At 35.3% G+C, this 13,198-nt stretch overlaps 1 protein-coding gene across 1 annotated transcript; it reads left to right on the top strand.

Moving 5' to 3' along the window:
• The first annotated feature begins 3,387 nt into the window (after window positions 1-3,387).
• On the top strand, window positions 3,388-4,575 carry LOC131849664 (lipase 3-like). Its single transcript, XM_059199776.1, has one exon. The coding sequence runs from the start codon at window positions 3,388-3,390 to the stop codon at window positions 4,573-4,575; it is 1,188 nt and encodes a 395-aa protein (XP_059055759.1).
• Window positions 4,576-13,198: the final 8,623 nt, after the last annotated feature.

The following is a 13,198-nucleotide window of genomic DNA, read 5'->3' as shown; positions in this document are numbered from 1 at the left end:
GTAACATGTTTACACATTAAACAAACAATTCCGTGCTCTATAGTATTTCTTTACAAGATGGACCCTACTTTGAAACCGTCAACTAATTTGAACTCGACAACGTTTCCACGTCAATATGGTCAACACGTAGTCTTTAGAAATATAACAATAATCGCGACTTTTTCCTATAGAGATATGTTAATAATTATTTTCTTTAAGATTTATTTTCTTTATATATCGCAAACTATTCAACTGCCCTTGTACAAGTAGTTTCATCATCAGCAGCATATGCTACTACGATTCGTGAGGTTATTAAAAGGATTTCGATGCGTGAGATATGAACTAACCTTTACGATATTCAAACGTCAAATCACGATCCTGTAGGCACATTCACCAGCGCACTACCCTAGGCAAGAGATCCTCTTATAATTTTCAGGGCGTTGCAGTTAGTTACTACCCTAAAATGTTTTCCGATGAGATGACGATGTTGCAATGCCTTGACAACAGCAAGTATCTCGAGCTCAGGAGTAGTACCTTGGATCTGCACATATTGTAAAGCTACTGCGTGTATACGTCCGTCTTTTCCTATTTGAATTAGTACCGTAACCTAGTGCACTTGCATCCGTATGGACTTCAGTCCGTAAATGGTCAAAGATAAGCAACGCGGATTGACTAGCCAATATAGAGATGATCTCATCTCTCTAGTTTCTATTCTTTTCCCCGTTAAAATTTCAAGAGGCGATTTGGGTGTATCACGGGATATACCGAATAAGATAGCTGACCAGTATCACTAAATAATATCAACTAAATATTGCACAAACCATGTCAGCTCTCCTTAAATGATATTGTTTGCATTTGATCAGTTCATTTTTATTATACATCGTCTCAACCGACAACATCGTATTCCGCAACAAGCAGCTTCGACAGTTTTTGGTATCCAAAACTACTACGGCGTTTATTTTTCTCTGTCCGTCATACACATGAACGAGGACTGCTTGTAGAGACTTTCCTACTCTAACACCGCTTTAATCTTATTTACTTAATCAACCAATTGATTGCGTATTTAATATTTAGATTTTAATGATTTAGTACTAATTCGCAGTTTGTATTCACACATTTGAACTTAAAATGTACAGTTACCACAAGTGTTCAAAAAAGCAACAGACTTAGTCTTCCTTCCTCGCTCGTTCCTTATACGATAAGATAGTTCACGCGGAAGATTCAAAAATAAGTATTACTTGATGAATGAATGAAATGCTCAAATTGAAATTTGTTTGAACGAAGAATCCATCATTTCTTTTTGGATACGTTCGGCCTGACCTGACTCTTACAAATAGTTCCAGTCTCCTAGGATACACAACCTCAGGAGCGAGGTAATTACACTTAGCGGAAATGAATTGTAAACCTGGATTTTCACACGCATGCTTAATTTATAACTGTAAAATAATTTATATGGTCGATTCGGTAATTAACCGTCGTACCTACATAACGCTACTTCGTTAACAAGTAGTCGAATGTGTATCTCTATACGGTATTGACCATAGCTGTGACTGAGCCACTAAAAAGTATTCAGAATGTTTATTCATTAAGACTACAAATTTTCTTTTTCATCACCACGGAACGGTGTATTTATCAATTGAAGTCGCGCTATCGATTCACTACGCGCTATATTATTTTCAAAAGAGCGGTTTCTAAAAATACGCTAAAAATCGTTATTTCGTATACGCAATGTCTTTTCAATATTAAAAATATCATTACCAATGAGTACCGACGTCTTTAAGATAATCACAAGGTACTAAGAAGTTACTTCTTGTGAGATGTTATGAATTTTGCAGATTAAGTAAGAAAGTAATCAAAGCGCATATCCGTTTCGTCTAAACAGCATAATATGTGCACCTTACAACACGAAAACCATCATTTGATTTAAAAGAAGTTGTTGAACCACTATCGTACTAAACATTTGTGGGTATAATCAGACCGCATATCCGTTTCGTCTAAACAGCATAATATGTGCATCTTACAACACGAAGACGATCATTTGATTTAAAAGAAGTTGTTGAACCACTATCGTACTAAACATTTGTGGGTATAATCAGACCGCATATCCGTTTCGTCTAAACAGCATAATATGTGCATCTTACAACACGAAGACGATCATTTGATTTAAAAGAAGTTGTTGAACCACTATCGTACTAAACATCTGTGGGTACCCGCATATTACGGCGCGATAATTTCGTAAATGTGCATTATCACTAGTAAGTCACGGCGAAAACTTGCGTTAGCCTAATTCAGATTATTTCTTTGTAAAGTAAGCGTATTCAGTATGACCTATATTCTTACAAAACGCATATGCGATTTTGTCCGTAGGTTATTTTTCAAAAGAACTAAATTTACTTCTATACTACCCGACTATATTGCAACTATAGCACCGTATTTGAGAATCTACTTCTATACTACGTAGTTTGCTATCATATATGACCAAGTATGATCATCACTAACTCACTCACGTTACTACGCACTTGCTTCACCTTTTAACAACAAAACTGACACCGTCTGTCGGTTCACTGAATGACCACGATCTACTTCATCGCAACTACTCGTCAATGTTGCGCATACTTAAAAGTATGAAATATAAAAATGGAAAGATCTCACCAGATTCATGACATTAAACGTCGATAAGGCGTTTCGTAATGTCTGTTGAGGTAGCAACCGATCGCGCCACCGCACCAGGTGCGCTCGTTGGCGCCGCGTTGGCGGGTCTGGCTGGCGCGCCGACTGTCTGCGCGGGCGGCGACAGCGTGGCGGGGCCGGTGCCGGCGCAGGCACGTCGTCAGCATCTACGTCGGCAGCTATATGCGAACCCCTGTTTCGCTGAGCTACCCGCACGTTGTTCCAGCGACACCAATTGTTGAGACTTGCGTCCATTAACGCTCCTAGTTCACCTATATTTGATAGGTGGAGAACGGAGACGCGTGCTCTCGTAACGATGGGCGTTTTCTACTCGACATGTAATCAATCCTTAGTCAAAAATGTTATTCGCGACCAAAAATGGCCTCGAATCCCACTTCTGATGTTAGGAGTATCCTCTAAATTTAATTAAATAAAAGAAACTTATAACAAATCGTATAATTAATTTTAACATAATCAGTAAAAGAACTTATAAAGCAAACACGGTATGATACGGAGATTCTTTCGAGAGCACGTCTATCGACCAAAAGAGGCCGCACACCGGGTTTCGCAGCCTTTTATAGACGCGCCGCACGACGGTGGCGCCACCACAGGAAGTTACACCTAACAATATCTTTTTTATTATTCATTTTAACAAATCTAGCAAATTGTGAGCAATGTAGCTTATTTGATAAAAATATTAACGAAATCCCAGAGGAGGTAGGCAAGACAATTGGTAAGATGTTTGGATATTTAAAAGATGTTATTGAGACTAATGAGTCTATACTTGAAACATTATATGAGGAATATAAAAAGTCAGCAGACTCTGAGGACAAAAATCTAAACATAACGCAATTATTAAAAAAATACGGTTACCCTGTGGAACAACATGAGGTTACGACTAGCGACGGATACATCCTGACATTCTTCAGGATACCAAATGATGGACCTGCAGTATTTTTGATGCACGGTACCCTTTGCAGTTCCGATGACTTTTTGACCATAGGATCTAATAGTGGACTCGCCTATTTACTAGCGGATGCCGGTTATGATGTCTGGTTAGGCAACGCTCGAGGCAACGTACATTCCCGTCGTCACGTCAGCCTGTCGCCATCTTGCAAGGAATTTTGGGCCTTCAGCTGGGATGAGATTGGCCGCTATGATCTGCCAGCAATGATTGACTATATTCTAGATAAAACCGGAGAGGAACAGTTAACATACATCGGCTATTCCCAAGGCTCGACAACGTTTTTCGTCCTTTGTTCAGAATTGCCGGAATACAATAAAAAAATAAACGTAATGATAGCGTTGTCTGCTGTAGCGTTTATTTTTGGTGTTCCTGTGTTCAATATATTCGCCCCACTTGTCAATCCATTGGGAACTGCACTCATAGATGCAATAGGTGCGTATGAACTTCTGCCCAGGAACGGATTTATGCAATATTTGACAGATACATACTGCTCAACTCCTGCGTCTGCAACATTGATATGCGGGAATATATTATATCTTAGTTACGGTGCTGATTTTGCTCAAATAAATGCCACAGCGGCTCCTGTCATTTTTGGCCATTTACCTGCAGGATGCTCTACGAGACAAGGTCTGCATTTTGGACAACTATCCCTGTCAGGAAAGTTTGCGCAGTACGATCATGGGCCTATCGAAAATTTCAAGAAGTATGGACAATTAACTCCACCTGATTATCCTCTAGAGAAGATCACTGCGCCTGTGGTAATATTCTATTCTCTTTTCGATCGGGTGACACCTATTACGAGTGTAGAATTAATTAAGAAGAAACTAGGAAATGTGAAAGAAGTAATTAAAGTACCATTTTTACAGTTTAGTCATACAGATTATGTGTTCGCTAGAGATGTCAAGGCACTTTTATATGATACTGTATTAGATGTACTTCCAAAGTACATTCATAATTAACTTTAAAATAGAAATATCGTTGTTATTATGTTTTTTTTTATAATGTAAATTGTTTGATTATAACCCATATAATGTCCCACTAGTCAAGATCATTATCTGCGCATAATGATATATAGTCGAAACATCGGGTAAGAATAATAATTTACCAATAAATTACTAGGGACCATCCATCAAACTACATTAAGCAAATCTTAGAATATCGAACTTTTCGATCTAAAATATGTATTATTATTCAAATGTAATAAGTTAATAAATATGTAAATTAATTAATTAAATAAATATATTATAAAAAATTATCACAATGAGTATGAATTTTATTCATGAATACCATTTTTATTAACATAATAATGTTTCATGACATATGCATCCTTAATTTAAGTGCCTTGAATATCACATCCTCAATTAACAGAAACACGTATTACAAAGGATAATCTGAAACCTGAAATATGTACGTCACACATGCCTCTCTGTACAGTCTACCTCGATGAAGGTCACTAGCCGGGCTCTTCATCACTAAAAAAGGTAAATAAATTCTATTTTTTATTTTATTTTTTTGAGGCTACTAGTCTTATATTATAAATAACTTATAGACTAATATATGAATTAATATTTTAAAACTAATATATCAATATTGTCTGTGTGGTCACGGCACTGGTCACGGCAATCTGCTACGATAGCGCCGATACACCACCCCTTGCAGCCAGTAGTCCTCTTTCATGAAGCAGCACCATGTTACTGGCGACCCGGTCCACGCCCGGACCCCGGCCCACGCCTTGAAACTCGCGTTGTGTCTCGACTCAATGCGTCACCCTCAATGTCAAGTTACTCCTGGTCTATGCATGACAAGAATCTGCAAATTCTGCCAAACTGAAGAGGAAACGCCGCTTCACATCCTATGTGGTTGTAGCCCACTCATGCATAAATGAAATATGTCCTTTGGAAAGTTTACACTCTTTTCCGAGGAGATAAAAACCATCGCTCCTAAGAATATCCTTCAATTCTTGTCCCTGACGCGTCTAGGTAGCGAACTTTGAAAAAGGGCGAGCACAATAGATCTATGTAGGTCGCAGTGCTACAGGTGCTACAAACATCTGACAATAGGCCAAACAACCCAATAAAAAAAAATACTCCTGCTCCGTAAATTGTCGATAATGTACTCCTTGGTGGCGTAGTGTAGGCGGGACAGGCAATATGGAGCAGGAAGATTAATCAGGGTGAAGCAGACCCAATCAACTTATTTAAATTATAATACGTAACGCATAGCCAATACAAATACAGAATCAATACATAGACCATTCAAATTAAAATTTTTATTGTATTTGTTGGATTAATAAAACAACATATGCTTTTAATATGTTTGGACTGTATTTTTATATTTGATTTACAGGAGTACAGTGTGTATGGCTTGATAGTTAGAAACAGAAAGGGTGGAGTGACAGTTTGAATGAATCCTTTTTAAACTGTTAAGTGTTGCCATTACAAACCGAAAATATATACTACAAAATATTTATATTTATTTTAGGTTCAAATTGTCTTGAACATAGTTGGGGCCGGGCCAGGGTTGGTGCAGTAAATTTGTTAAAAGAAAAAGATATTCTAAGTTAAAAGTATAATTGATTTAAATGAATAATGAGTTTTCTTTTATTGTCCATCTATAGGAAGTGGACATAATTTTCTAAAAGACCTAGTGTATATTTTATTACCCATTTTTACTTCAGCAACCCTGACTCTATCATCAGGTCCCGGAAATATTTTAACAATTCTGGCCATGGGCCAATTTAAAGGAGAAAGATTATCATTTTTTACAATGACAAGATCTCCAACTTTTAAATTATTATGTGGATGCAACCACTTTGGCCTGCTCTGCAATTGGGTCAGGTAGTCACGCGACCAAGCTTTCCAGAAATCTTGCTTTAATTTAGAAAGAATTTGCCAAAATTTTAATTTACTAATATCTTTATAAGAATAATCAATTTCAGGTAAGCTGGTCATTGCCGTGCCTATTAAAAAATGGCCAGGTGTCAAGTATTTACAATCAGAGATATCTGAGCTCATGGGAAGCAAAGGTCTCGAATTAAGTACTGCTTCAATTTCTGTAATTACAGTGTAAAGTCCTTCAAAAGTTAAAGAAAGATTCCCCACAATTCTTTTAAGATGGCTCTTAACACTCTTAACCCCGGCTTCCCAAAGCCCTCCAAATTCAGGTGAGTAACTAGGAATAAATTTAAATGTTATATGACTTTTAGAACAAAAATTTTCTATGTCATTTTTATGAGCTTTTTTAGAAAACAATTCATATAAGTCTTTTAATTGATTTGAAGCACCTTTAAAGGTTTTCGCGTTGTCGCAATATATATGAGTAGGCAAGCCTCGTCGAGCAATAAAACGTTTGAGACATGCCAAAAATGCTTCTGTGGTGAGGTCACTTACCAACTCAACATGGATGGCTTTACAAGCAAAGCAAACAAATAGCGCTATGTATGCCTTACTAAGAACCGGCTTTCTACTTCGTGGAATTTTGATGCTGAATGGACCGCAGAAGTCCACACCCACAATTTGAAATGGTCTGTTAGCTGTCAGCCTATCTTGTGGTAGAGACCCCATTAATTGTTTAGAAGCTTCTGCTTTCAAACGAGCACACTTTATGCATTTATTCACCACCTTTTTGACCTCGCGAGTTCCACTAATAAGCCAATATCTTTGAGATAAAGAGCTTAATACAAGCTTTGGACCAGCATGTAACAATCTAAGATGTTCTCTTCGAATTATGGAATGAGTAATATGAGAAGATTTTGGAAGTATAGCAGGGTGCATTTTATCAAAGGAAATATTTTTCGCATTTTGTAGACGCCCTCCTACTCTGAGAACACCAGTTTGATCTAAATATGGGTAAAGATTAGCTAAACCAGATTTAATAGGTTTTCCCTTTATCATTGACTCTATGTCCTTATGAAAGTATTTTCTTTGAATACACCGAATTACTACTGAGAGTCCGTTATAGAGCTCTTTAGGCATCAGCGAACCACTAAATTTTTCTTGACTGAGACAATTATTTTTAAAACGTAAAATATAAGAGATGACTCTTTGTAATTTATTAATATCAGAAATTTTTTGAAATAAATCGAATACATATGGATCTATACAGTAGACATTCACTGATAATTCAGGCTCATGATTTACTATGGGATAGCTACAGTCGGCAGGTGTATGGCAAAATTTATTATTTATTAAATCTTTAGGACCATGCCACCACAAATAATTTGATTGCAATTTATGTGGATCAATTCCCCTTGTGAGCAAGTCTGCAGGATTATCAGAAGTTTTTACATATGACCATTGAAAATCTTTAGTTAAAGAATTTATTTCCTTAACCCTATTGGAAACATATAGATTCGCTTTAATATTGGCCATTTTAATCCAGGCTAATACTATCTGTGAATCGCTATATAGAAACACCTTTAACTTCAATCTTGTTTGCAATATGGTGCTTACTCTGTTTACTAATTTTGCTAGTAACAAAGCACTATTAAGTTCTAACTTTGGAATGGTTATGGATTTATTTAGAGGGGCAACCCTTGTTTTAGAACAAAGTAAGTTACTAGAGACACTAGAATCAGAATTAAAATTTCTCAGATAGAGACAGCAGCCAAATGCCTTAAGAGAGGCATCCGCATATCCAACTAACTCTACATGGAATAGAGTATTGGTGTATATGACTCGTGGTATTTTAATTGTTCCCATCGAGTTGAGATTAAATAAAAATTTATTCCAATGATCAATTTGTTTCTGGGGCAATGTAGAGTCCCAGTCAATCTGCATAGACCATAGCTCTTGCATAAATAACTTGGCTAGTACCACTACAGGACTAATCAAACCTAATGGGTCAAAAATTTTCCCAATAAAGCTAAGAATTTTTCTCTTAGTTTTCATATAATAATTGTTTTCAATGATAGGACTTGAAAATATAAATTGATCTGGAATGACATCATATTTTATACCCAGAGTTTTAACAATATTATTTTTATGTAAATCAATTTTTTCAAAATATTTTTTATTAGAAGGAACATCATGTAAAACCTGAGGACAATTAGAACACCATTTATGCAGCTCGAATCCCCCTATTTTTAATAATTGAATTAATTGAATTTTAATTTGTTCAAGCTGCTCTAAACTATCCGCACCACATATAATGTCATCGACATAAGTATTAGAAAGCAGGGCTTGTGCAGCTTGTGGAAATTCATTTTTATTTTGTCTAGCTAACTCTATAAGGCATCGCGTGGCCATAAAGGTGGAAGCCTTCAGTCCATATGTGACTGTCTGAAGTTGCAGGATAGAGATAGGTTTTTTGGGGTCATCTCGCCACAGAATATTTTGAAGACCAAGTTGATGTTTATTTATATTTATGGCTCTAAACATTTTTGTAATGTCACAGGTAAGTGTGTAACAATATGTTCTAAACAACAATAATATGTCAAAGAGTTCATTTTGGACCACTGGGCCATTCAGCATGACATCATTTAAAGAGATTTTGTTCAAAGATGGCATACTTCCATCAAACACAACACGCAGCTTAGTTGTTACACTGTCCTCTTTAAATACGGCATGATGGGCCAAAAAATAAACCGGTTCGTTATCAAAATCATAGGTACTGATATCAACAATTTTGGCATGTCCCAAGGCAATATATTCCTCGATAAATAATTTATATTGTTTAAAATACATAGGATTCTTATTAAACTTTTTCTCTAATGATAAAAATCTTGGAAGGGCCACTGAAAGAGAATCCCCAAGCTGCAAGTCATGTATATCAGTAATAAGAGGCATATCAATATGAAATTTATTATTTTGAATATTTACCGAATTTATGAAACATTGTTCAGCTCTCTGAAATTCAGTTAATTTTGAAACCTCAGTTACAACTTCAGGAACTCTTTCAGACAGCCAAAAATTTTCCATTACACTTTCTAACTTTTCATTATCATATATTACCAAATTAGAAACAAAGTTATTATATTGTAGGTGATTCAGGTTTGATTCCTGATTATTACACTTTGTGTCTTGACTATACATATCACCTCCCACAACATAGCCAAATAATGTGTTTTGTAAAACAGGACCATTAGGTATTTTAATATGACCATCTAATAAACAATTAAAAAATATGTCAGCACCCAGAAGCATAGGAATCTCAGATGGTACATAAAACTCATCATCAGAGAATTTAATATGATTTGGAAAATTAAAACTTGAAATATTTATATATTGTTGCGGCAGGGGAGCTGTAATGTCATTGACAACATGGCATTTTACATTAAACTGAACATGAGTTACTATAGAAAATATTGTAATATTTACAAATTTATTTATTTGATTATTTCTCTTACCAATTCCAAGTATGTTGGATTGGCAACTTTTAGAAGTTAAATTCAATTTATCCATCAATTTAGTGGTGATGAATGACACCTGACTACAACTGTCAAGCAAGGCTTTTACATAGATATCTTGACCATATTGGTCAATGATTTTAACCTTTACAGTAGGTAGAATAAGATTATTTTTTACATTTATAGAATGCAAAGTTACAGGTTCCTCATGATTCTCATGAGAACTATTATTTTTGTGCAGAAGCGTATTGTGGCTCTGTTTACAGTATTTACAAACAAAATTAAATTTACACTTACCTATGTGATATTTCAGGCAGGTATTACATAATTTATTAATTGTTACAAACCGCAAGCGGTCCTCTAAGGCGGCCAGCTTGAAGCGAGGACAGCCATGTATAGCATGGCCGGTACCTTGACAAAACAAGCACAGCTTATTAGACTTATTACTAGTAGTAGCAATATTGCTGACTTTATTATGTGCAGTGGGAGATTTATTTGAAGTAATAGTGCTACTTTTATCCCCACTGTCTTCCAGCGCCATAGCACGCCGTTCTAAAAATGAAATAAAATCTACCATTGTTGGCAATGTATTGGGATCCCTATCTAATTGGAAAGCCCTATTTGTATACTGGTCTAATTTTTTAGTAAGTATGGATATCAACAGCATGTCCCAATGTTGGACTGGCTGCCCTAAATTTTTTAATGCATACATTTGTTGCTGTACCCCTGATATAAATGACCGTATAGCGGCCGCAGTACCTTTCTGCATACAAGGTAACTCTAAAATTATATTAATATGATTAGAGATTAATCTTGCCTCATTATCAAACCGTTTATTTAACAATTCTAGGGCCTCTTTGTAGGATTGATTCACAAGAGGTAAGTTCTCAATGACAGATAAGGCGTCATGAGTTAAAGATTTTCTTAAATAAAATAATTTTTGTACATCGGACAATGAACTATTGTTATGTATTACTGCCAAAAACAAATCAATAAAAGGCTTAAATTTGGTGAAGTCCCTGCCATCATATGACGGAATTTCGATATTGGGCAGCTTAGAATTGGATACATTTGTGCACAATGAATCTGTCTGAGTTAACTTCTTTAAAATTGAGGTTATTTTTGAAATTACATTAAAGTACCTATCTTCTATGATGCCCACATCTTCCACATCTTTATCGTCATAAGATAATATATTTAATTGTACCTCCTCATATTCTCTAAATATGTTTGTTAGTCGATCTCGTCTCGCCGCAAACATTTCAGGAGACGACCCCAAATTGATAGGGTCTGCCACGAAGTTTTCAATGCGAGTGATTGATGCCTTGATGAGTTTACGCCGGTTTTTCAAATCACGCAATAGAGTGTCAGAATTCTCCATTTTTTTTTTACGGTTTATTTTTCACAAACACTTGAAATTCAGAACAATAATTATGCACTTTATTTGTCACAATGATACAGCAGTTTTGTTTTTTGTAATGTGACAGATTATAAAAGCTAAAGTCACTGAGTGCCACAGAGCGAAAATAGGAAAAGGATGACGTAACTTTAAGACTCTTTGTCTCTTCTTGCTTTGAATTTTAACTCCGTGGATGGAGATACCCTCGTCTTGGAAAAATATTAAAATGCTGATATTATATTGAGATTCAACTTAGCTGCCAGTTTTTCTTGTTCTTGTGCGATGTGTATCACGAGTAATCACGACGATGTTGAAATTTCGCAACGAAATTATAGATTTCGCACGAAAATCTTCTGGGGCCGGCCGTCGACGTGGTATGGCCGTAGACGGAGTATGTCGTTCGGGATGATTTGCACCCAAACAACAGTCGAATTTCACAGCTTCGATGGACCACAAGCAATATGTTGGATTAATAAAACAACATATGCTTTTAATATGTTTGGACTGTATTTTTATATTTGATTTACAGGAGTACAGTGTGTATGGCTTGATAGTTAGAAACAGAAAGGGTGGAGTGACAGTTTGAATGAATCCTTTTTAAACTGTTAAGTGTTGCCATTACAAACCGAAAATATATACTACAAAATATTTATATTTATTTTAGGTTCAAATTGTCTTGAACAGTATTCTTATTTGTTTTTTATTGTTTCCTGTAATCTGAATACAAAGTGGAAATATAACCTTAATAATAATAAGATCTAGATCTTTTCATGCTTATGATTACATATAATTAAACTAAAATGGGGTGACAACTATCCATATAACAGTTTATGAAAATGTCACGTAAAAAAGCGTAGGAACTAGGATGAAAATGTTAAACAATCATCAGATTGCCAAGTGTTCAGCAATATCTAGAAGACACAAGTTTGCTACAAGTAGTCCGATGACCTACAGTTCCTACCTCCAAATTTAAAAAGCAGTATTTGTAGTTGAAAAACCAGGATTATTCAGTTTAAAAATAAACTAGAACATGTTCTGAGAAAACAGGACAATTAGCAACTAATAACCTATATATATTTCCAAAATGATTATTATTTATTTACTAGCTGTCCTGGCAAACGTTGTTTTGCCATATAACTTAAAATCGCTATTAAAAAATAGGGGTTGATGATGGTTGTATGTATTTTTCAATCCTAAATAATAATAAAATAAAAATTGACTATTAAGTCAAAAAATTAAAAAAATATATATATTTAGGGATGTATATCCCTTAGGGGTGGATATCCCTTACCACATAGGGGTATGAAAAATAGATAGTAGCCGATTCTCAGACCTACTAAATATGAATATATAATTTCATAAAAATCTCCATCGCTAGCAATATATCAAATCAGGTTGACCTCCCCACCGTTCCCCTGGAAACCATCGCGATGATGAATTTGTTACAATGTGCTAACTGACCTGACCTCACCTATCACTCTCTATTTCTATGCTCACCCTATCATCCTCCACTAGACCATGAAGTTGACGGCCTTCATTTAGCTTATATTTCAAATATTGTTTTCAAATAATATTTTTAACGTGACAATTTCTATAATTATTTGCCAAATGATTGATTAAAACTAAGCACTTTCTATTAAATATGTACCACACCTTTAATCACAAATAAAATGATTGAGTGATTGAATTTTTACAGAATATGTAACTAAATGTAGGTCACAACATCTAGACTACAATCTTATAAAAATATCCCGAAATACCAAATCTTTTCTTACTAATTTTATATGCCGTCTACTATACTTAATTAATTTATAATAAAATAATAGATGGGGCGTCA

The sequence above is a fragment of the Achroia grisella genome, unplaced genomic scaffold, assembly GCF_030625045.1.
Source record: "Achroia grisella isolate CSIRO2021 unplaced genomic scaffold, CSIRO_AGI_Agris_v1 utg660, whole genome shotgun sequence".
Taxonomy (NCBI): Eukaryota; Metazoa; Arthropoda; class Insecta; order Lepidoptera; family Pyralidae; genus Achroia; species Achroia grisella.
Note: the sequence above shows the minus strand (reverse complement) of the source record. Positions and strands in the feature narration are given on the sequence as shown.